Genomic DNA, 20,793 nt, shown 5'->3' on the forward strand with positions numbered 1-20,793 from the left:
GAGTCACTAGGGGCGTAGCTGCTATAGTTATAAACTCTAGCGGTTACGCCCATAGAGGCTTCTAGGGACTTGTAAAATTGTTTCTTTTTTAATCTATTTTAAAATCAGCTATTTAGAAAAATATTTTTTTCGCCGATAGATGGTGTTAGTTATGTTTATACCAAGTTAATTGCAAAAATGTCTGCAGGGTGGCGTTTTTTATTCTTTAAAATTTTATGTCGATTTCTGTAAGGAGGGTGGTGGTACCCTTCCCCAAAATAGTTATAAACCTTCCCGGGACCTATGAGAAGCTACCCTGTTAATGAGAACACCGATCGGTTCAGAGGTTAGTGAGATCCTTCGGTACAGACAGACATCCGGTTACTTTATTATAAGGATGTACCTGTGTGCTGAAATAGGTTGGCCATGGACATAGAATACAATATCTTTATCATTTTCATCTTCAAATAGCCTAAACAAATAAACTTTACACTTAGCATCCAGCTAAACTGCATTGCACTGAAGAGGGAGCCATGTTCATTGAAAAAAAAGATGACTTTTGTTTCACTCAGATGAATCTATCATGAATCTATCATGAATCTATCATGAATCTAACGAGAATTATTAGGATGTTATGCAAATAATTCGTTAGGAGTTGGTCAGATGAATCGGCCAAAACCGCATCATAACTAAAGGGGAAAGTTATAAGATTAATCTTAACAGCAAACATTTTCAAAATCATATAAAGACACACCATGTTGTTAAATTTTTTAAGAAGTGACGAACGACAAAAACTTTTATTTGTAACACACTGTAAAATTTCACTGTTAACAAAATGAATTGTTGAATTACCTTCTCAAAAATTCTGTATAAGCCTCTCTTCTCATTGTAACAGACGTCAACATTCGGTGATCCAGTAATATTTTTCTAAAAACACATTTATTACTAAACTGTATCCCTCTTTCAATAAAATCAACTCAAACCTATATTATTCTTTGTAATGCCACATAAACAATAGCCGTGATTACATCTGGAATTGCTATCCGAATCCGTTTCAGATTAATTCGCCTATTAATCCAAAACTAAGAATCCGAAATCCATAAAATTTAGATTTTTAAATCGAATCCCCTTGGGATAAACCCTCCAAGTTTTAAACAATCTGATCAGAATCTGAATCCCTGGAGCATTGAAAGTTTGAAACCCCGCCCCCCTTCCCCACCCACTTTATTTTTTAAATAAATTGAAGATAAGGGAGTGGTAGATTTTTTCCCCCTTAACCCCTGCAAGGGCCCTAAACCTCTTGAGTGCCCTTCAGGGGGGTAACCAATATAACCTGACCTGAAGTAATAAAAGAACAAACTAAAATTTACCCCTTATATTTAATTAATTTCAAAATAAGGGAGAGTGGTTCTGTGCTCAACAAGGCATTTTGAGAGAAAGTATCAGTAAGTATCACCTGATCTGATTTGTAAGGGCTCCATAAACACATCTTTCTCCATCAAAAGTGTTGGCATCACACATTGCTCCACTAAAAAATAAAAAGTTTGATTAATTAAATGGTTTTATAATTCTTATAAGTAAAAGGATCTTGCTAATCACTGAACCGATATGGTTCTCCATTACAGTGTAGCTTTTCATAGGTCCTAGGAAGGTTTACAGCTATTTTGGGGGAGGGTACCACAACCTTTCCAATAGAAATCGGCAAAAAGTATTTTGATAAACAGCTGATCTTAACATAGATTTAAAATAAAACATTTTATCTACCCCCTAGAGGCCTCTAGAAGCATAGCCGCTAGTTTTACATATAAGACTATTAATCTTAATAGTAACGAATCTTTTTGAAATAACAAAGTTTGTTTTAAGATAGACAGACAGATAGAAACAGTTTTTTATGAAGTAGCTTTTACACTAGAACTTGTATAAAAGTTGGTTACCTTTCTAGCAAATAGAGAACTAGATCTTGGTGTCCGCAAAGACATGCATAATACAACGGGGTCGAGTCCCATTTATCTCGTTGGTTCAACTCTATCTCCTTGCTCTCTACTAAATATCTAAATTAGAGAAAATTATAACTTAAACTTCTAGCTTTAATGCTAATAATTATTGTATCAAAAGTAAGATGGTATCATTAAAATAAAACAATGACGGTAAACGTTAAAGAAAGGAGAATTCTGATAGTCATCCTTCTTTCAAAAACGTTCATATTCGGTTAAAACCTGTAAAATAAAAATTGCACATTCTTGCTTAAATCATAAATCTTAAAACTTTTCAATTCGATGCCTTTCTATAATTAGGGTCGGTCCATCCGGAACAGTTAGCTCTTTTTGTTAATTTAAATCTGTTAGAATTGTCCTCTCTATCTCACAACATTTAAAACCTGCTGATTTTAACTTTTTGTGTGATATATTTATCCTTTTCTTCTGATTTTTGTATTAATGATTTCTATGACAATAAAGTACAACATTTAAAGCTAGGTACCATGAAAGTTTGTCCAATACTACTTGCTGTATTTATGCAGTTTGGCAACAAATCTATGTACAATTTTGTTTGACCATACAAATTATATAATGATCTGCGTTTAAAGTTCTGGCACTTAACACGAGTTATTGTTCGTTTGTCCTTCCTACTCCTCCTTCTCGCTTTAATGGATGTTGTCATCCTTGTTCTATTATACTTAATTTAACTTGACGATTTCTGATTAACAGACATATTAACATTTAGAATTGTAAAGTCTACTTGGGTAAATAAATTGTTTACCTAACCCTGTCGAGATCACCTCTCCTACAACTTTGAAACAGATCTAAATTATCCATTTTTACTTAGGTCTCATTTATTGTCACTGTAATTTTAAGTTAACTGGGTATTAATTCGGATTTAAAATCAATGTGCTGTTAAAGTTATTTGAAATAAAACTTTTTCTTTAAATTACTGTAACACCATACGTACGTCTTTAAATTATAAGTCCCAGTAAGTTACAAAATTTACCATATATTTCATCCTATCAATTGGAGGATTTAAATGTTTTAAAATGTATAATGTAATCAACATAACTGCAAAAAAGAAAGATTAATCATTTTTACACAATAACATTTTCACTTACTATACTTTAATATTCTTTTTCATCCTATACTGTGGCTTTTTATTGCTGCACTACTTATGGACATCATAGTCATGTTAAAATTTGAACATAATGTAATCTAAAAGAATATTAAAGTTTTAAAATAAAATTGCGCAATGTTTAGAGAAAACATTTGTCTGTTTATTTACAAGTGATCAGCTGTTAGCTTTCCTTACACAAATCAAAATATTACATGTAATGCAAAGAGTGTTATAAATGTCGTCGTAGATGAAGGACAATTTTTGGTGTCTCCTGTTTATTTTTTTAAACACAACAACGTAGCAATATCTGCATATTAAATGTATAAGTATAGATGTTTAACCCAGACAACTATTTGGACCCAGTGTTGGGAGACCTTTTTCGCCGGATAGTAAATTGCTTCTTATAGCACTTTGTTGAAATGTTTCAGACGCTTTTAGCTGATATTCAAAGACCCAATTTGGAAGCCGTAATAGGGTCCACGGAGTGTGACCCCTTTCTCTTCTATTGATTTAGTTTAATATTTGGATAGTCCATATATTAATATGAAATATTTACTCTTTAAAAAAAGACCTAGTATATTCAAATAATATGAAACTTGTACCTGGTCAAAACAAATCAAAGGAGATACCGTACCTTTGGTTGTGTGGTTAGTGTGATCTTCAGACAAAAAAATGTTTACTTAATGTAATAGGAATGGATTAGCAAGCTTCCCATTTTAAATGCCCTTTTAATATTAATCAGAGAAATGGAAAATTTTACTTAATGTAAATTTGGCTGCATCCCTTTTATTAAGATTGATACTAAACATTAAACATACATCCAATTTAAGTCTTATAGAATAACCTTTCTGTTAATAAATTTTCATATAAATCAATTTAATTTCTTTTTTATTGTGATTCATAACAATATATGTATATACAATAAAGATGAGTACCTATAAAAATAAATATTTTGAAATTCTAACAATATATAAGTTACAAAAAGTGATAAGAAAATAATTGAATATAAAAAAATGCACCAAAAAGTAGATTAATCTGTTTTATAAAAATTCTCATGTGTTTAAATATTAAAGTCTCATTATTAACAATGTACAAGCATCAAATAGATATGCAGAGGCAAAAAAGCTTTCAGTTTGAAATACGTAAAAGTTATTTGATTTTATTACTTAACCTGACAATCACATTGAATACAAAATCTAAATTAAAATCCTAGAAAAGCTAAGTAATATTGTTGATCAATTAGTGTAAATGCAGAGTACATAACTAGGGGCAGGATTAAATTATCAACTTGATCCACAAGTAGTTCCACAGCCGAGGTTAGAAGACAGGCTGTTGATAACATCAGTAACCGAGGATCTGAAAAGAAATTCAACTTTGTCAAAAAGTAGGTATTAATTATAAAACACAACAATTTGGTTGTTTTTCAATTTTTTGAGTTATTTTACATCTGTTTATTATTGACTCCTAGGGGCGTGTTTACGCTTCGGGTACAAGTCCTCTCCAGTCACCTATTAACATACTCTTCATTTTAAATTGCAATGTTACGCGTTCAATCGCCTAAGGTATCAACACCCATCAGGCAACCAAACCTTTGATTGCACGACCTTTTTCTGAGAAGTCCTAACTGTGGATGGTAATGAGTTGCGCCTGTTTTGGGCCAAGGCATCTGACATATTAGCAGTAGGAACCATTTTTAAAGCCTTGAGTTATGACGCGGTGTCGGAACGAGATTCGAACCTATCACCTTCCCGACGACAAGCCACATCTGTTTACTGGCCAAAACATTTCTACTTTGTTTTGTCAAGCGACTTAATCACTTAATTAAGTGATTAAGTTTATGCCATCAAAGATCCGAAAATAAAGTAAATGGAGAAATATTTTCACAAGATATGCAATTCTCAAGCTTTAGAAAAGGATCGGAATTAGCTGTTAATAGGGATATTTTAGAGGAAGTATTACAAAAATACCAAAAACAGCAGAATAGGTGATCTTTCAGCCACTATAATTATCTGACACTTCATTTTTGTTACTTTATATCTGCAATGCAATGGGTGTCGCAAAAACTACTCAAGTCTTAATGAATATGCAATAGGATTCCTATCTTAACCAACTTTTATTGTTTTAAAATTGAAGTAAAAGAATTGAGGGGACAGTGGTTGAATATCTGTATGTTCACGTGGTGGGAACCCTGTGCCGACTTTCAATTGGGTCTTTAAATATCAGCAATTAGAGCGAAAATATTAACACAGCTAGGTCGCTACAAAAGGGCAAAAAGCAATTTGCTAGCAGACGAAAAATGTCCCCACCACTGGAACCAGGTAGTTGTCTGGGTTATACATCTATTCCTATACATTTATTGTTTTTACCTTGAAAATCCAGCGGTTCAGTTGTTAATTGTGTATCCAACATGATAGAAGCAACAAGCATGGAGATAAAACCAGCCACCATCCCCTCCAAGGTTTTACCAGTTCCAAACAACTTTATTTGTCCAAATCTAAAAAAAAACACAGCTCAGGATGACAACTGAACTTTCACAAAAGCAAGCTCAGTAAATTGATTCACAGAGATTGAATTTAGCATAAACATTTAAAAAACTCCATGTAAAAATGATAATGAATTATATCAAAATGTTTTGCAGGGGTCTAACCTACTTGTAGCCCCCCACCCCCCCCCCCCCTCTTCTCCAACTTCTCTTTCAATATCCTAAAGTAACTTACTTGGAACCAATAAGGCTTGAAGCAGCATCACCAATACCAACAGATATTATACCTAAATAATAACTTACATTGTTTAAGAGACATTAATACACAAGTTTTCTTATTAATGATCTAAATTAGTTTTTGGGTAGATGGTAAAATGTCTGCAAATATCAAGCAAACAATCCAAAAACCTAGAAGTTCCAAATAAAATACTAGCTGGTACTCCCCTAGCATCCAGGGGCTCTTCATTCAAAGGGGTTAAAAATTTGAAAAATAGTTTGAGACCATCCCAAGACTTAAATCTGAAAATAAAATAGCCTAAAACCACCACCTATGTGAAGTTTACCTAAATCAGAAAAACCAATTGGTTTGACAGTTTTATAGTTCTTAAGCTATAGACAAAAAATTCTTACTACTTTGTATAATAGGATATTAAATTTTGATAAGGAAAATTTTTCTACTTGCCAGCATACAGTGGAAGTTTAGATGGAGTTTCTAACGGCCCAGACCATAACCACAGTGGTAAAGATACGCCAACGAGAAGATAAATATTCGTCAGAATTAAAGAACCACCTGAAATAAAAGAATAAAAACAGCCATTAAAAGCCACTTTTTACAGCATGCCTACATTTAAAAAGACCTTTAATGCATTTATTGATAATAGAATTCAAATGCAGATTTTAACATTACACAAATCACAGTGCCATTGAATTTTGCTTATTATAATATGTTATAACGAATGTCTGCTACTCAATACATTGAATTGCAAACATTCAGTATCTCATATAGATTTTTTAAAGATCGTAATGCTATATTGAACTTTTTACCTTCTTTTTCGTCAGTGAAATGCTTGAGGTAGTTTGACAAGCCATCGCTTAAAATTGGCACTTTTTCGCTCCATCTAAAATCAAAGTAAATACCTATGATATTTTGTTCCAATTTGATAAAACTAAAAGAATCATGCAAAAAAATAGAAGGAAATTGTGTAAACTACCTATCATTTTACAATATTGATAGGTATCAATTTTAGATCATAATACTAAAGGATGTTTTATGTAAAGTAGAAATTTCTTTCTTTGATAAATTACCTACCCTCTGTAATTTAAAAGTTCACAGATCAGAGAAATCCTTAAAATTATAGAGTAGCTTCGCTTTCCATATGAATAATATTGATTAGCTTATTTACCTTATAAGTTCAAGAAGAATAAAAACTAGAGTAGCTCCAATGCTACTATAACTTAACAATACAGGGTCATACATTAATCCTAGAAAATGAAAGATCCTTAGATATTATTTTTCAATTGATGCAAGTTTTTAAGATGTTTGATTATAAATCTTTCATATAAAAAAATCTTTGTTTTCCAGTGATTTGTATGATATGCCTTTAATACCTTAAAAGTCCCACAGGGGTGTGTAGTGTATATATTTCTGCAAATTTGTCCCTGCTAAGGGGGGGGGGGGGTAAAAAAATGTGGTTGGGGGGGGGAAATGTAAAAATTAAGAAAACCTTTTTTTCATTTTTCTCCCCACCTTGGTGAAAAAAACTATAAGAATAGGTAGGTGGGAGGGGGTAAAACCTTAATAAACTAGAGTTCTGAAAATATTTTTCCATTTTTCCCCTTCCTTGCTGGTAAAAACTAGGAGGGGGAAAAAATATAGAAATTTGCAGCAAGGAAAAAAAATTAATCTTGTGCAGAATATACACCCCTGAGGTCCCATTAAAACAACAAATACATAGAAAGAAAACTTGCATTAAAAACACTGACGATGACATGCATGAGAGAGGGAAGCTAAGATTTATGCAAAACAGATTAATTTAAGGTAAACAAATCAAAGGACTTATTCATAAAAAAAAACTAGTTACCTGGAATGTACACGAGTATGACTGACAAATGAAATATTTTCCTAAAATAAATATAAAAGTTTCGATTTTTAAAATTCATTAGATGATTAAAATATTTTGATGAAACACTAAGTTTTACTCCGAAGCAAAAACATATAATAAGCTATTTATAAATCTATTTTGGATCTTTTGATTTTTAATTCCTTTACAGGTGTCCCTAGACGGACGTATCGAACATTCTAATCATAGAATAGCTTCGCTACTAAAAAAAATAACCTTGTAGTGGTTGTAACTTTCCAGTCCATATATTTGTACAGAATAACAACCATGACTGATAAACAACTCAGAGCAACCCAACTAGAAATATATAATAATAGTTGTTACTCTCTAGTACATATATTTGTAGAAAATAACAACCATAACTTATAAACAACTCGGAACAACCCAACTAGAAATATATAGTAGTAGTTGTTACTATAAAAAAAAAATAACCTTGTAGTGGTTGTAACTTTCCAGTCCACATATTTGTAAAGAATAACTACCATAACTGATAAAACAACTCAGAACAACCCAACTAGAAATATATAGTAGTAGTTGTTACTATATAGTTCGTATATCTTTGGGGAATAACAACCTTACTTTGTTACTCTCTACTAGTCCATATATTTGTAGAGAATAACAACCATAACTGATAAAACAACTCAGAACAACCCAAATAGAAATATATAATAATAGTAGTTACTCTCTAGTTCATATATTTGTACAGAATAACAACCATAACTGATAAACAACTCAGAACAACCCAACTAGAAATATATAATAATAGTTGTTACTTTCTAGTTCATATATTTGTACAGAATGACAACCATAACTGATTAACAACTCAGAACAACCCAACTAGAAATATATAATTATAGTTGTAACCAGTGTTGCGAAGCCAGGAGCTGTGGAGCCGACATATTTTGCTGGAGCCAAAGCCAGAGCTGGAGCCGTAATTTTCGTTAACAAACGGCTCCGGCTCCAGACTAGATAAATAAAGAAATTTTTTATAAATTATAATTTGGTAACTCTGTTTTGTCATGCCCCTTTTAAGTTTTTTAAGTCCATTTTTATCGAAAATTGAACTTTTAAAACCTTCAAAAGTAGGGTGAAGCGGGGCGATCTCTGTATTGGGGCGAAGTCTTTATTTTTTGACACACCTTCATTAAATGACATTTTTCTCCATGTTCTAATCAACTAACTGAAAAAAAACATAAAATCAAATTTGTTTCCTATTAAATTTTTGTAAGATGAATTTTTAAGGTACTTATTGGGTCTCAAAGTCGGACGAAAAAATTTTTTTTTTGATTTTTTTGTTCGGTCGGAAAAACGGTAAGTTGGACAAGAGCTAAGGCTTAGACGTCTTCAGGAGACTTATTAAAAATCTAATGGGTTATCCATTTCCGTTTAAAACTTTAAAAAAGCTTGTATAGTTTTTTCTGAAATTGACTTTCTAAGAGCGGGGCAAACTCTTTTTTTTCACTTTTTATACTAATTTTTCAATTTTATAGGTATAAAAAAAGTGAAATTTTCAAGAGAAAAAGTCAAATTTCACATACTTGAGAAAATTATTTATTTCTGTAGAAAAAATTTATCTATCTTCATAAAAAATTTTGTGCATGGCCTTTATTACATTTAGCAACTTTTACCTTTAGGGCATGCTGTAATAAAATCATTACGTCATCGATTTTTTGAAGCTTGAAAATGCCCTACCGACTTCGCCTCAAGGCGGGACGAAGTCTGTGCCGTTTTTTATATCAATTTTGACAAACTTCCCAAAGTCCTAGGTTTACGTCCTTTTAGGACCTGATCAATTTTTTCGAGATTTTTCTAATGGTCTTGGTCCCATTTAAAAATAATAATTTTTACCATCTATTTTTTTCAAAAAAAAAACCGAAAAAAGCACAGAGTTTGCCCTGCTTTACCCTAAAAAATAGACGTTGGGGAAAAAAATATGTCAAGTTTTTCTTGATTTTAGGTCGGAGCCAAATCAAACCGCTCCGCAACGCTGGTTGTAACTTTCCAGTCCACATATTTGTAAAGAATAACTACCATAACTGATAAAACAACTCAGAACAACCCAACTAGAAATATATAATAGTAGATGTTACTCTCTAGTTCATATATTTGTAGAGAATAACAACCATAACTGATAAACAACCCAAAACAACCCAACTAGAAATATATAATAATAGTTTCTATAGGTACATATATGAAACATTTGAAGAAAAAAACTTTACAATTGGTCAAAATAATACAACTTTTGGACAAAGGAATGCTGTAGTTGTTTCAAAAAACATACATATAAAAGATCTGTTAAATGAACTCTATTTTAGGGCACCAATCGCAACAAACAGTCACACATGCATCTTGTTACTTTAATATATGGATAAAAGATAAAACTAATAACCTTATTAACAAAGTAATTGCAGTTTGACTGGTACAATGGCCTTGAAACCATTTTAGCCATTCTGCAACCTGTAATTTTTAAAGAAATAATGAAATACTTGATAGATTGTTTTTTTTTATTGAAATGATCTTACAGGGTTGTAGATTACTTATAAGTGATTTAAAGCTAAAAGCATGTTGTAAATACTTTTAAAAAATCTTAACATTACATGCAAATACGATAGAGATGTTCAAAGAAAATAAGCTCACACACAACATAGGGTACTTAAGCTAAGGTTTATAGAAAATATGTAGCTCTCTTAAATACCTTTTTAGCAAGTTGGAATGTACGGTAACTTTCTAATCCGGATAACCTAAAATACAATAAATCGAGAATGTTGTCAGCTTGTTTTTACTGCACTGATTTTGGGCCTAATTTCACTTGTTGGAAGTTATCAAAAGTCACACATTAAATCAAATTAATAATAGACATTTAGAATTAGATAGATACAAACCCTGAATATATGTGTATTTATCTATAATACAAAGTAGAACGATGTCTGTTTATCTGTCTGTCTGTCCGTTTGTCTGTCCGTCCGTCTGTCTGTCTGTCCGTCCCTTAAGATCTCGGTAACCACTGAACTGATCGGATTCTACTCTTCAGGGAATATACCTACTGGTCCTGTGGTGGTTTCAGGCTATTTTCTTGGGGGGTGGGCAGGGTTGTCGAATTGCCCAAAAGGGTTTTAGGCGGGTTTTGGGCGCCCAAAAGTGGTTTTGGGCACCCTTTTTGGGCAAATGTCGTAAAAAGCATATAAAAAGGATTTAAAATAGCCTAAAACCATACCTAGACTTATTATTAGAAATAAAATAGCCTAAAACCATCTCAGGACCTATAAAGGCTCCACTGGAAAGGAGAACCATATCGGTTCAGCAGTTAGCGAAATCCTTCTCTAGATACAAAAAAAAGCTTACTAATTTATATGGTTAACTAGCGGCTACGGCCCTAGAGGCCTCTAGGAGCACTTGAGGAGGGGAGAGTCAAATTTGATAATCCAATTATTATATTAGATTTAAAAACAAAAAGTAAAAAAAATTGGGGGGGAGGGGAATAATTTTTTTTTGTGGGGGGGGGGGTTGGGTTTCCTCCCCCCCATTTTTATTTTTAGTTTTAAAAAATTTAATAAAAGTTTTGGGGGGAGTGTAATTTTTTTCTAAAGCGATTTCTCTTAAGAGGGTGGTGGTACCCTCCCCCAAAAAAGTTATAAACCTTCCCAGAACCTATAAGAAGCTACCCTGTTAAGGAGAACCCGATCGGTTCAGCGGTTAGCGAGATCCTTCGGTACAAACACACAGACAAACAAACAAACAGACACACATCCTGTTACTTTAGTATAAGGATATCACCCAAAAAATAGGCCCGTCCCCCTCTTTTTTAACCCCCTCCCCTTTTTCTCTCCCCCTAAAAGGGAGGTGCCCAAAACTGCCCAAAAGGACCTTATATTGGGCGGCCCAATAGCGCCCGCCCAAAACTGCCCGCCCAAAAGCGCCCGCCCAAAATGACAACCCTGGGGGTGGGACACCCCCAACCCCCCCTAAAACAAAAAATCCCCCCCCATTTTTTTTTTTTTTTTTGTAGAAGATTTCCTTGGTCCTTTCACTTATTTCGCCAAAAAAAAATTGTATCACCTCTTGGGGCAAAGCCCCTAGAGGCTAGGGGCGAAGCCGCTAGTTAAGGTATAAAGAAACATCTAAAATGTTCTACCCTCTCCCTTAAAAATTAAAATTGTATACTTACCCAATAACAGAAGAGTATGTGGTGAGCAATATTCCTTGAGTTATAATACTTCCTTCACCAAATGTAAAACTGTTTCAGATTCTCATCAAATTATGATAATTTTCTTATAAGAATAAACAGACAAGTTTACAAAACCCGTTACGTTTTGTCGACAAGAAAAAAGCACGATATTTTCATTTAAGAGTCTGTTTGAATCCGAACAACTTAAAAAAGGTATGAATTATAGTTGTTTATAATAAATAACTAGCGGAACCCATAGAGACTTCTAGGGGCACTTGAAGAGGGGAGAGTCGAATTTGATAACCCAATTTATTATTTTAGATTTGAAAAGAAAATTTTTTTTTTTTTGGGAGGGGGGAATTATTTTCTAGGGGCGATTTCTATTGGGAGGGTGGTAGTACCCTCCCCTAAAATAGTTATAAACCTTCCCGGGACCTGAAAAGCTACCCTGTTAAGGAGAACCTGATCGGTTCAGCGGTTAGCGAGATCCTTCGGTACAAACAAACAGACATCCTGTTATTTTAGTATAAGGATAACGAGTATCTAATTTTGCTTTCTATTTTAAGATTTAAAAAAAAAATTCCTATAGGTAATCTCTTTTTAGAATGAAACTAGGTTCTTTTAAATTCGACAAGACGAAAATATAACTTTACATCAAAGTTTTACTATTTCATTTTTTTTATAAGATTTACAAATAATTTTAATGAGTTCCTTTTGCTAAATTTTGTTATCAGTTTGTTGAATAGTGGCTTGTAGATTATAACTGTCCAGAAAGTCAGATAAAGTCTAAATATTAGAGAATCATACCTAGTAGGTAGTGCACACTAATAATTTTATTCTACAGAAGGGGTATTTTTGTACATTAAGTCAATTTATTGTCTTTATTTAAAACAATATCTATAAAATTCAAGATATTGTGAGATTCACGCATATCCTGATGAAGTGTTTCTACTAACTGGCTAATATTTAATGACAATTATCCCCGCCCCCCTTATGACTTTACCACATCCCCTCCCCTGACAATGGAGGAATATATTGACCAATATCTGAGGACAATATTAGCAACCTGATAAAGTGTTTCTACCAGCTGGCTAATATTTTGACAATTATCCCCGCCCCCCTTATGACTTTACCACATCCCCTCCATTGACCATAACCAATATCTCAGGACTATATTAGCATCCTATTTATATTGACGACAAAAAAAGTATCCATTGAACTAACTGGCTGTCTTATCTACCTAAATCTAGATTGTGCCAATTGGGGGGCAGTGGCTAAACAGAGCCAGGCAGGTAGAAATGCCAGCCATGGAAATCCACGCCCACTTGAACCTAAAAAAGTTTTGTTAAGACTTTTTGGTAATCCACTGTTATGTTTTAAATCTGACTGAAAAACGGATATTAATCATTTTCTTCTTCTTGTAGCCTCGCCTCCTCAGTTGGTATCATCATCAATTTCATCACGGGTAGCCAGATTTAGGAATCTGGCACACTCCAGAGGTCTCAGCCAAAGGTCACGTGGGGTGAGGGTGGTAGGATTGGCTGGACAGTTGAACAGGTGGTTCGTAGTATGTCCTGGTTGTTGACAGAGAGGACATATGTCAGGAACAGGATCTCTTTTGCTGATTCTGGATTTATAGCTGTAAAGCATAATGCTATATCCAGATCTTAACTGGGCAAGGGTGGATCTGGTGGCTCTGGGAATGTCCTTTTCAGAGTCACAGATCTTGGGGGGTGGAGCACCTAGGACTTTAATGTGCTCAAGAGTAACAATCTGGTCACGTACAGAGTCGGTGTTAATGGCCTTTAGTCTCTGCTTGTAAATCTCAGAGGGAAGGTCAGGGTAGGACATTTGCTGGATTTCCCGACCAAACTTGGACACCAGGGTTTCATTCATCTGGCATCCAGGGGGGGGGAGGGGGCTGGTTCCAGTCAACTCTGTTTGGGTGATTCGGCAGCTGTGTTGATAGCAGGAACTGCTTGCTAAGCATTTCACAATGTTCTTTAACCCTCATGATCTTGGTCTCCTGGTGGAGGTGATCAGGTTTCGACATTATGTGGCAGCCAGTAGCTGCCCGCAAAGCAGCATTCTGGGCAACCTGGATTACTTCCCAGGTAGTGTCAGCCAAGGCAGGTGTCTAAATAGGACAACAGTAGTTGATAAGTGATTGGCCGATGGCTTTGAAGGTGGTGGTTATGATCTCCTTGTCCTTACCACATGTGGAGCCTGTCAATGCCAACAAGACATTGTTCTTGGCCTGGAGCTTGGACTTCAGGTTGGTAGCATGCTGCCTGAAGGAGAGAAGGGTATCAAAACAGATACCAAAAAAAGTTGGTTTCTTGACTGTAGGTACCACTTGTCCATCCACTTCAATCTGAAGAACTATGCCCGCATCATTAGAAAATGTTGAGAACACAGTGGCAGATGATTTGGACGGACTGATGAACAGGTTTCTGCCCTTGAACCAGTCATTCAAGGTAGCCAGGTAGCTGTTCAAATCCCTAACAATAGGATCAAACTTAGGTCCGGAATTTAACACATTGCTGTCATCAGCATAGGTGACAAGTTTGATTGTACCTGGAGGAGCTGGCATGGTGGACATGTAGAGGTTAAACAGGATGGGGGAGAGAACTCCGCCTTGGGGGACACCCTGCTTAACCTTCCGATATTTAGATGTAGAATTTCGGAACAGCACAAAGGTCTGTCTGCCTCGCAGGTAACCGCACAGGAATCTTTTGATGTAAACATCAAGTGGGAGGTTGTTGATGTCCCGAAGAAGAATATGATGGTCAACAGTATCGAAAGCTCTTGAAAGATCAATGGCAACAGATTCTGTTCTGTGGACTGGCTTTTTCCTGTTCAAACCTTTATCAATGTGATCTCGGATGCTTTGTAGAGCTGTAAGGGTTGATCTGCCCTTTCTGAAACCATGCTGGTGGTCTGCAAGTTCTATGGCGTCTGTAAGATAAGGAAGGATCAGGGCCTCGAGAATCTTAGCTGGTGGTGATAGAATGGAGACTGGACGGTAACTGGATCCTTTATTCGCCGGTTTTCCTGGTTTCAGTAAGGTGATTATCTTAGCTGTCTTCCACTTGCCGGGTGTATGGGCTGTGCTCAAGACTAAGTTGAAGATGTCTGTGAGACTTGATGCCGTGGGGGCCCAAGTGCTTAAGCATAATGGGAGACAAGCCATCTGGTCCTATAGCTTTAGAGTTTTTAGCTCTTTTGATGGCAGCTGCTGTCTGGGCAGGGGTAAATTTAATCTTAGGCTGTTCTTTTGGCTTGCTTTGCATTGATCGTAAGGTGTTACGAAGAGCCTGTTCTGGTTTCTTGTCGATGTTAGGTGTATACTGTTGATTAACTTTGTTTGCCAGTTTGGTTGCGTCAATGGTAGGTTTATTGTCCTCAAAGTCTATACCCTGGTTGTCTGGTTGAGTGGGCTGGTCATTTAAACTCTTGACAGTCTTCCAGAGCTTTTGACTTCCTGGCTGACAAGTGGAAAGATATTCTTGCCATTTTTCTTTCCTGTGTTCTCTAATTGATTTGTTGATGTTCTTGTTGAGTTCAGGAATACGATCATCAGCAGGATTATTTTTCTTGAGGTTATCCCTTTCATCTATCAGTCTTGCTGCTTCCGTAGGTAGGGCATTGTATGTGCGGGGGATTCTGCCTGCAGGAATGTATTTGTGTTCTGCTTGCTGGACAATTTTGGAGAAATATTTTTCGGCTTCGTAAACGTTGGTGACCTCTCTAGCCGTGGAGAAAATATTTTCGGTGAAAACCTGGAAGTTGGGCCAAACAGCTTTATTGTAATTAACGTAGGTGAAATGAAGAGTGTTGGTTTTTGTAATTTCTGCTGCAAGACTAATAATGATTGGAAGATGATCTGAGCTTAAGCTGTTATCCAGATTCCAGTTGACAGTTGGAATCAGGCTAGAGGAAGCTATGCTGACGTCTGGAGCTGTTGAAGCATTAGCTGTAACTCTGGTTGGCTGGTCTTCGTTTATTACACCAAAGTTCAAGCCAGTGATGGTGTCAACCAAGAGTCTACCTCTAGCATCTTCGTTTGCTTCAGAGTGCCATAGTTGATGGTGTGCATTAACATCTCCAAGGATTAGGGATGAATTTCCTAAATCTACAAACAGATGGTCAATTGGAGGTGCATAATTTTGATTACAGCTACTCTGTGGAGGGATGTACACATTGCGTATGTATAGAGGATCATTGTTTTTGCCAGGTAAACTGATGGTGAGTGTTTCCATGTGTGGATCCTGTTCGAGTGTTGGTGGTGTTTTCTCAAGGTTAAAGGTAACATCCTTGTGGACAAGAAATGCTAATCCTCCACCCTTATTTGTTCCTCTATCCTTACGGACAAGTGTGTAGTTTGGTGTTTTTAACTTCTTTGATTTACCAGTGAGCTTTGTTTCTTGAATTGCTCCTATCTTGATGTTTTTCTTCTCCATATAATGAAGAAGTTCATCTAATTTACCAACGATTCCATTGAATATTAAATTGGAGTATTTTCAAGTTAGAGCTGTTAGTAGTGTTGGGTTGTTGTTGTTGAGCTTGAGGGGGAGGTGTGGGAGGACGTGGGGGGGGTGGTGAAGGGCGTCTGCGACGAGGGGGTGGGGTAGATATACCACACTTTTCTGGGATCTTGCTGAGTCAAGTATCAACTGTTGGGAATATCAAAGGATGACTCCATGCAAAATTTGAGCCGGATCCGGCCAAAACCGGCCGTGAATTTTATGAAAAACCGGTTTTTTCCGGTTTTTAGGGGGTATCTGTAAATCGATTCAGCTGGAGCAAAACCGGTTAGAGGTACAAAAAATTTTACTTCACATGAAATTTAGCCAATGCAATTGCCTACAAAAATGTACTTCATCATCAACTTGATTGGACAACTCTTTCCCCTCCTAAATGTCCATTAAAACCTCGGAAACGGAAAAATCGCCAAAAATCACGCCTTCGGCGGCAAATAACGGCTAAACGGTCAGCCAGAGGCGAATGAAACATAAATAAAGAAATGTCTGCCTCAAAAAGTTGTTCAACATCAAAGAGATGCTTGAAGTCTCTAAAACGACTCCTTCCCCTCCTTTAAGGGGAAAAACTGAAAAAACGTGATTTTCAAAAGTATGCCCACTTCGTGGGTGTGGGGGGCACTAAACCCGTCACCCCAGGGTCACCAAATATAAAGTCTAGGCGGCCCACAATGCTGAATTTTCACCAAGTGAAAGTCTTGTGTCATTATCTTTTATGAGAAAAAAGTTATTAATTAATTAAAATTTCAAATTGTGATTTTTTGATGGATTTCTTTGATGAAATGATGGGCTGGTCAATTTTTAGGCCATTTTTTGCTGTTTTCGGCCTGCCACGCCCAAACGGTTTGAGATAATCTCACGGGACCTTTTGCCCGACCTAAGCCTGGTTATTTTTAAGGTCTAAGAAAAAAAAAATCCCAAATTGGATGAAGCACGACGTCGCTGCGTGCCGTCAAAAATCGCTGGTCGGCTCATTTTGCCCCCTCAAACCCTCACCTCGTGCCATTTTTCTGTGTAAAGATTATAATTATAATCTTTTGCATAAGTCTGTTTTTTTCCCTAGACCTCACAAATAACTAGACTTAGGTTGGGCAAAAGGTCCCGTGAGATTATCTCAAACCGTTTGGGCGTGACAGCCCAAAAAATGGCCTAAAAATTGACCAGCCCGTCATTTCATCAAAGAAATCCATCAAAAAATCACAATTTGAAATTTTAATTAATTAATAACTTTTTTCTCATAAAAGATAATGACACAAGACTTTCACTTGGTGAAAATTCAGCATTGTGGGCCGCCTAGACTTTATATTTGGTGACCCTGGGGTGACGGGTTCAGTGCCCCCCACACCCACGAAGTGGGCATACTTTTGAAAATCACGTTTTTTCAGTTTTTCCCCTTAAAGGAGGGGAAGGAGTCGTTTTAGAGATTTCAAGCAACTCTTCGATGTTGAACAACTTTTTGAGGCAGACATTTCTTTATTTATGTTTCATTCGCCTCCGGCTGACCGTTTAGCCGTTATTTGCCGCCGAAGGCGTGATTTTTGGCGATTTTTGCCGTTTCCGAGGTTTTAATGGACATTTAGGAGGGGAAAGAGTTGTCCAATCAAGTTGTTGATGAAGTACATTTTTGTAGGCAATTGCATTGGCTAAATTTCATGTGAAGTAAAATTTTTTGTACTTCTAACCGGTTTTGCTCCAGCTGAATCGATTTACAGATACCCCCTAAAAACCGGGAAAACCGGTTTTTCATAAAATTCACGGCCGGTTTTGGCCGGATCCGGTTCAAATTTTGCATGGAGTCATCCTTTGATATTCCCAACAGTTGATACTTGACTCAGCAAGATCCCAGAAAAGTGTGGTATATCTAGGGTGGGGTGGGGCTGCCTCGTTGTGGGTTAACTTGAGGGGGCGGGGGTGGGCGGCCGCGTCGGGGGGGGTTGGGTGTGGGGGGCTTAGGTGACAGATGTGAGCAACAGGGTCCATACCATGATGTGAATTTTTTGCGTTCATTAGCAGATTTTAGTTGGGAACACTTTATATGAAGCCAGCCGTTGCATTTGTTACATTCTACACAGGTTGATATGATCTTCTTGGTACAAACAGTACAGAACCAAGCAGGACCTGGGTTCTGTTCTATACCAGCTATCAGCAATAAAAGCCGAATAAGACATGCTGATATTGTCTTATGCGTTGTCAAACATACTAAAAACTCGATTCAGCTGCGGGGCAAGCCACATTGTCGGTGATGTTACAAAAAAGGAGTCCTCTGGTGTTGATGTTGATGATGATGATACATTTTGGGAGGTTTGGAGATTGTACGTGTTTGCTCTTGGCTTCCCCGCAGCTGCTGATGTTGTTGCTGTTGCAGTAGAAGGTGGATCCGCGACGTAGACACGGCAAACATAGGATCCATATTAATCATTTCGAAACCATGCTGGAAAAATTTGTAAAAAAAAAACAAAACAAAAAAACAATATAATATTAATCATTTCGAAACCATGCTGGAAAAATTTGTAAAAAAAACAATATAATAGGTACCTGAGTTTCTATAGTCAAGTAAATACACAATCCAAGCTGATAATGCCAACGAATTACTCAATACTCTAAAATAATATTATCTAGGTATAGGAATACAAAAAGGCCAATTGGCAATAACCCAGTAATTCCTACAGGTTGTAGATGACTAAACCTGTAAACATTTTAGATTGCGTAAAAAGTAAGTACATACCTACCTAATATATTTCATTGTAATATTCTCTCAATAGGTGTGCATTCACTTTCGCACATGTTTCAAATTAAAAAATTATCAGTAACACATAACATTGCAACAACACAACTCCCTACTCAATCTCCTTTGATTTATTCAGTTGTCATCATTAATTCGGTTTTAATGTTTAATATTAACATATATATGTACTAGCGGCTTCGCCCCTAGCCTCTAGGGGCTTTGCCCCAAGAGGTGATAAAAAAAAATTATGACGAAAATCGTAAAGGACCATGAAAATTTCCTTCAAAAAAAAAAAAAAAAAAAAAAAAAAATGGGGGGGGGGATTTTTTGGTTTTTGGGGGTGTCCCACCCCCCAAGAAAATAGCTTAAAACCACCACAGGACCAATAGGTAGATACCCTGAAGAGTAGAATCCGATCGGTTCAGTGGTTACCGAGATCTTAAGGGACAGACAGACAGACGGACAGACGGACAGACAGACATCGTTCTACTTTGTATTATACTAGCGGCTACGCCCCTAGAAGCCTCTAGGGGTACTTAAGGTGAGAGAGGTAAAAGTTGACCGTATCACATTTTAAATTTGAGTTTCAAAAAAAATATTTTTGGGGGGGATGGGGATGAAGACACCCTCCCCAAAAATAGTTTAAAACCTTCCCAGGACCTATCAGAAGCTTCATTATAAAGGAGAATAATATCGGTTTAGCGGTTAGCGAGATCCTTCGGGACAGACAAAAAACGCTTACTACTTTATATATTAGGAAGATAAATGTTAATTTATGCAGAAGTGAAGGCACACCTTATGAAGTATAAGCTGTTCCTGAGTAAAAGCATAGAGGGGGATGTATGATTCTTGGTGGGGACCGTATGCCGACCTTAATTTTGGACTTTAAAAAATTCGCCATTATCGTTGGAAATATTAACACAGCCAAGTCGCTACAGAAGGGCAGAAAGTAATTTGCTAGCAGGAGAATAAGGTCCCCGCCACTGGAATCAGTTAGTTGTCTGAGTTATATACATCTATACTTTTTAGGTACTTAATACATTTATCATGAATACCTAAGATCTGAAGAGCTGATGAAGAAAGCAGCTGGCAACAGAACAGGGCACAACAAATCTGACAAGTTCACCTCTCCATAACTTTTGTCCTACAAAAATAATAAGTTAGGTACAGAGTAACATGCAAGGTTCAGCCAGGGGGCTGTGAAACCCTGTAGGGTTGAATGAAAGGGGAATATAGACCTATTAAAAATCAAATTTAAGGGGTGTGTTAACACCTCTCTACACCCCCTTTACGTGAACAACATATAGGATATAAAAAAAAACATTTACGCACTTTGAAAATATTTTAAAATCCTCGAGTAAAACAAAATTGTCAAAACCTAAGTTTTTAATCGAGATTTTTACAAATTAGGGCACCTATTAATTTCCAAATATGTTCATGCCCTATTTAAATAACAGATTCGCCATTAAGACGAAGAAAAAACAATATTCCAATTACCGAATTAGCTTGTCTTCTAGGGCGAAGGTGAACCAAGTAATCAGTCATTTTTAGTTAATATGAGGTCATTATTTCTATGAAACAAATTACAAAATTTCAGTTATAGCAAAAATTATTGTAGCACCAACAAGGATGACAACATCCATAAAAGCGAAGCTCTGAAACGATATGACAGACGAACATTA

The 20,793-nt window shown here is 36.1% G+C and overlaps 2 protein-coding genes across 6 annotated transcripts in view; both read right to left on the bottom strand.

Moving 5' to 3' along the window:
* LOC145313214 (ankyrin repeat and BTB/POZ domain-containing protein 1-like) overlaps positions 1 to 3,206 on the bottom strand; it is a 68,255-nt gene extending 65,049 nt beyond the window's left edge. For all 5 annotated transcript variants that reach the window (XM_080152509.1, XM_080152508.1, XM_080152510.1 and 2 more), the window contains exons 1-5: positions 2,737 to 3,206; positions 1,914 to 2,030; positions 1,436 to 1,507; positions 832 to 906; positions 383 to 451 (exon numbers count right to left, since the gene is read on the bottom strand). In XM_080152509.1, the coding sequence (XP_080008635.1) occupies positions 383 to 451; positions 832 to 906; positions 1,436 to 1,507; positions 1,914 to 2,030; positions 2,737 to 2,792 (389 nt within the window). In that variant the 5' untranslated portion in view covers positions 2,793 to 3,206. The remainder of the gene's footprint in view (positions 1 to 382; positions 452 to 831; positions 907 to 1,435; positions 1,508 to 1,913; positions 2,031 to 2,736) is intronic.
* A 727-nt stretch (positions 3,207 to 3,933) lies between these two features.
* On the bottom strand, positions 3,934 to 20,719 carry Dolk (Dolichol kinase). Its single transcript, XM_080152511.1, has 16 exons — positions 20,609 to 20,719; positions 20,167 to 20,255; positions 18,922 to 18,986; positions 13,086 to 13,176; positions 12,557 to 12,631; positions 11,846 to 11,914; positions 10,376 to 10,421; positions 10,070 to 10,137; positions 7,897 to 7,977; positions 7,642 to 7,682; positions 6,964 to 7,042; positions 6,605 to 6,678; positions 6,243 to 6,350; positions 5,796 to 5,847; positions 5,445 to 5,572; positions 3,934 to 4,434 (listed from the first exon to the last, which is right to left on the bottom strand). Exons 1-16 carry the CDS (start codon positions 20,654 to 20,656, stop codon positions 4,280 to 4,282), a joined length of 1,269 nt encoding a protein of 422 aa, XP_080008637.1. The 5' UTR covers positions 20,657 to 20,719; the 3' UTR covers positions 3,934 to 4,279.
* Between the last annotated feature and the right edge of the window lie 74 nt (positions 20,720 to 20,793).

Source organism: Acartia tonsa, chromosome 3 (genome assembly GCF_053477335.1).
Source record: "Acartia tonsa isolate MP-2025a chromosome 3, ASM5347733v1, whole genome shotgun sequence".
NCBI classification, from domain to species: domain Eukaryota; kingdom Metazoa; phylum Arthropoda; class Copepoda; order Calanoida; family Acartiidae; genus Acartia; species Acartia tonsa.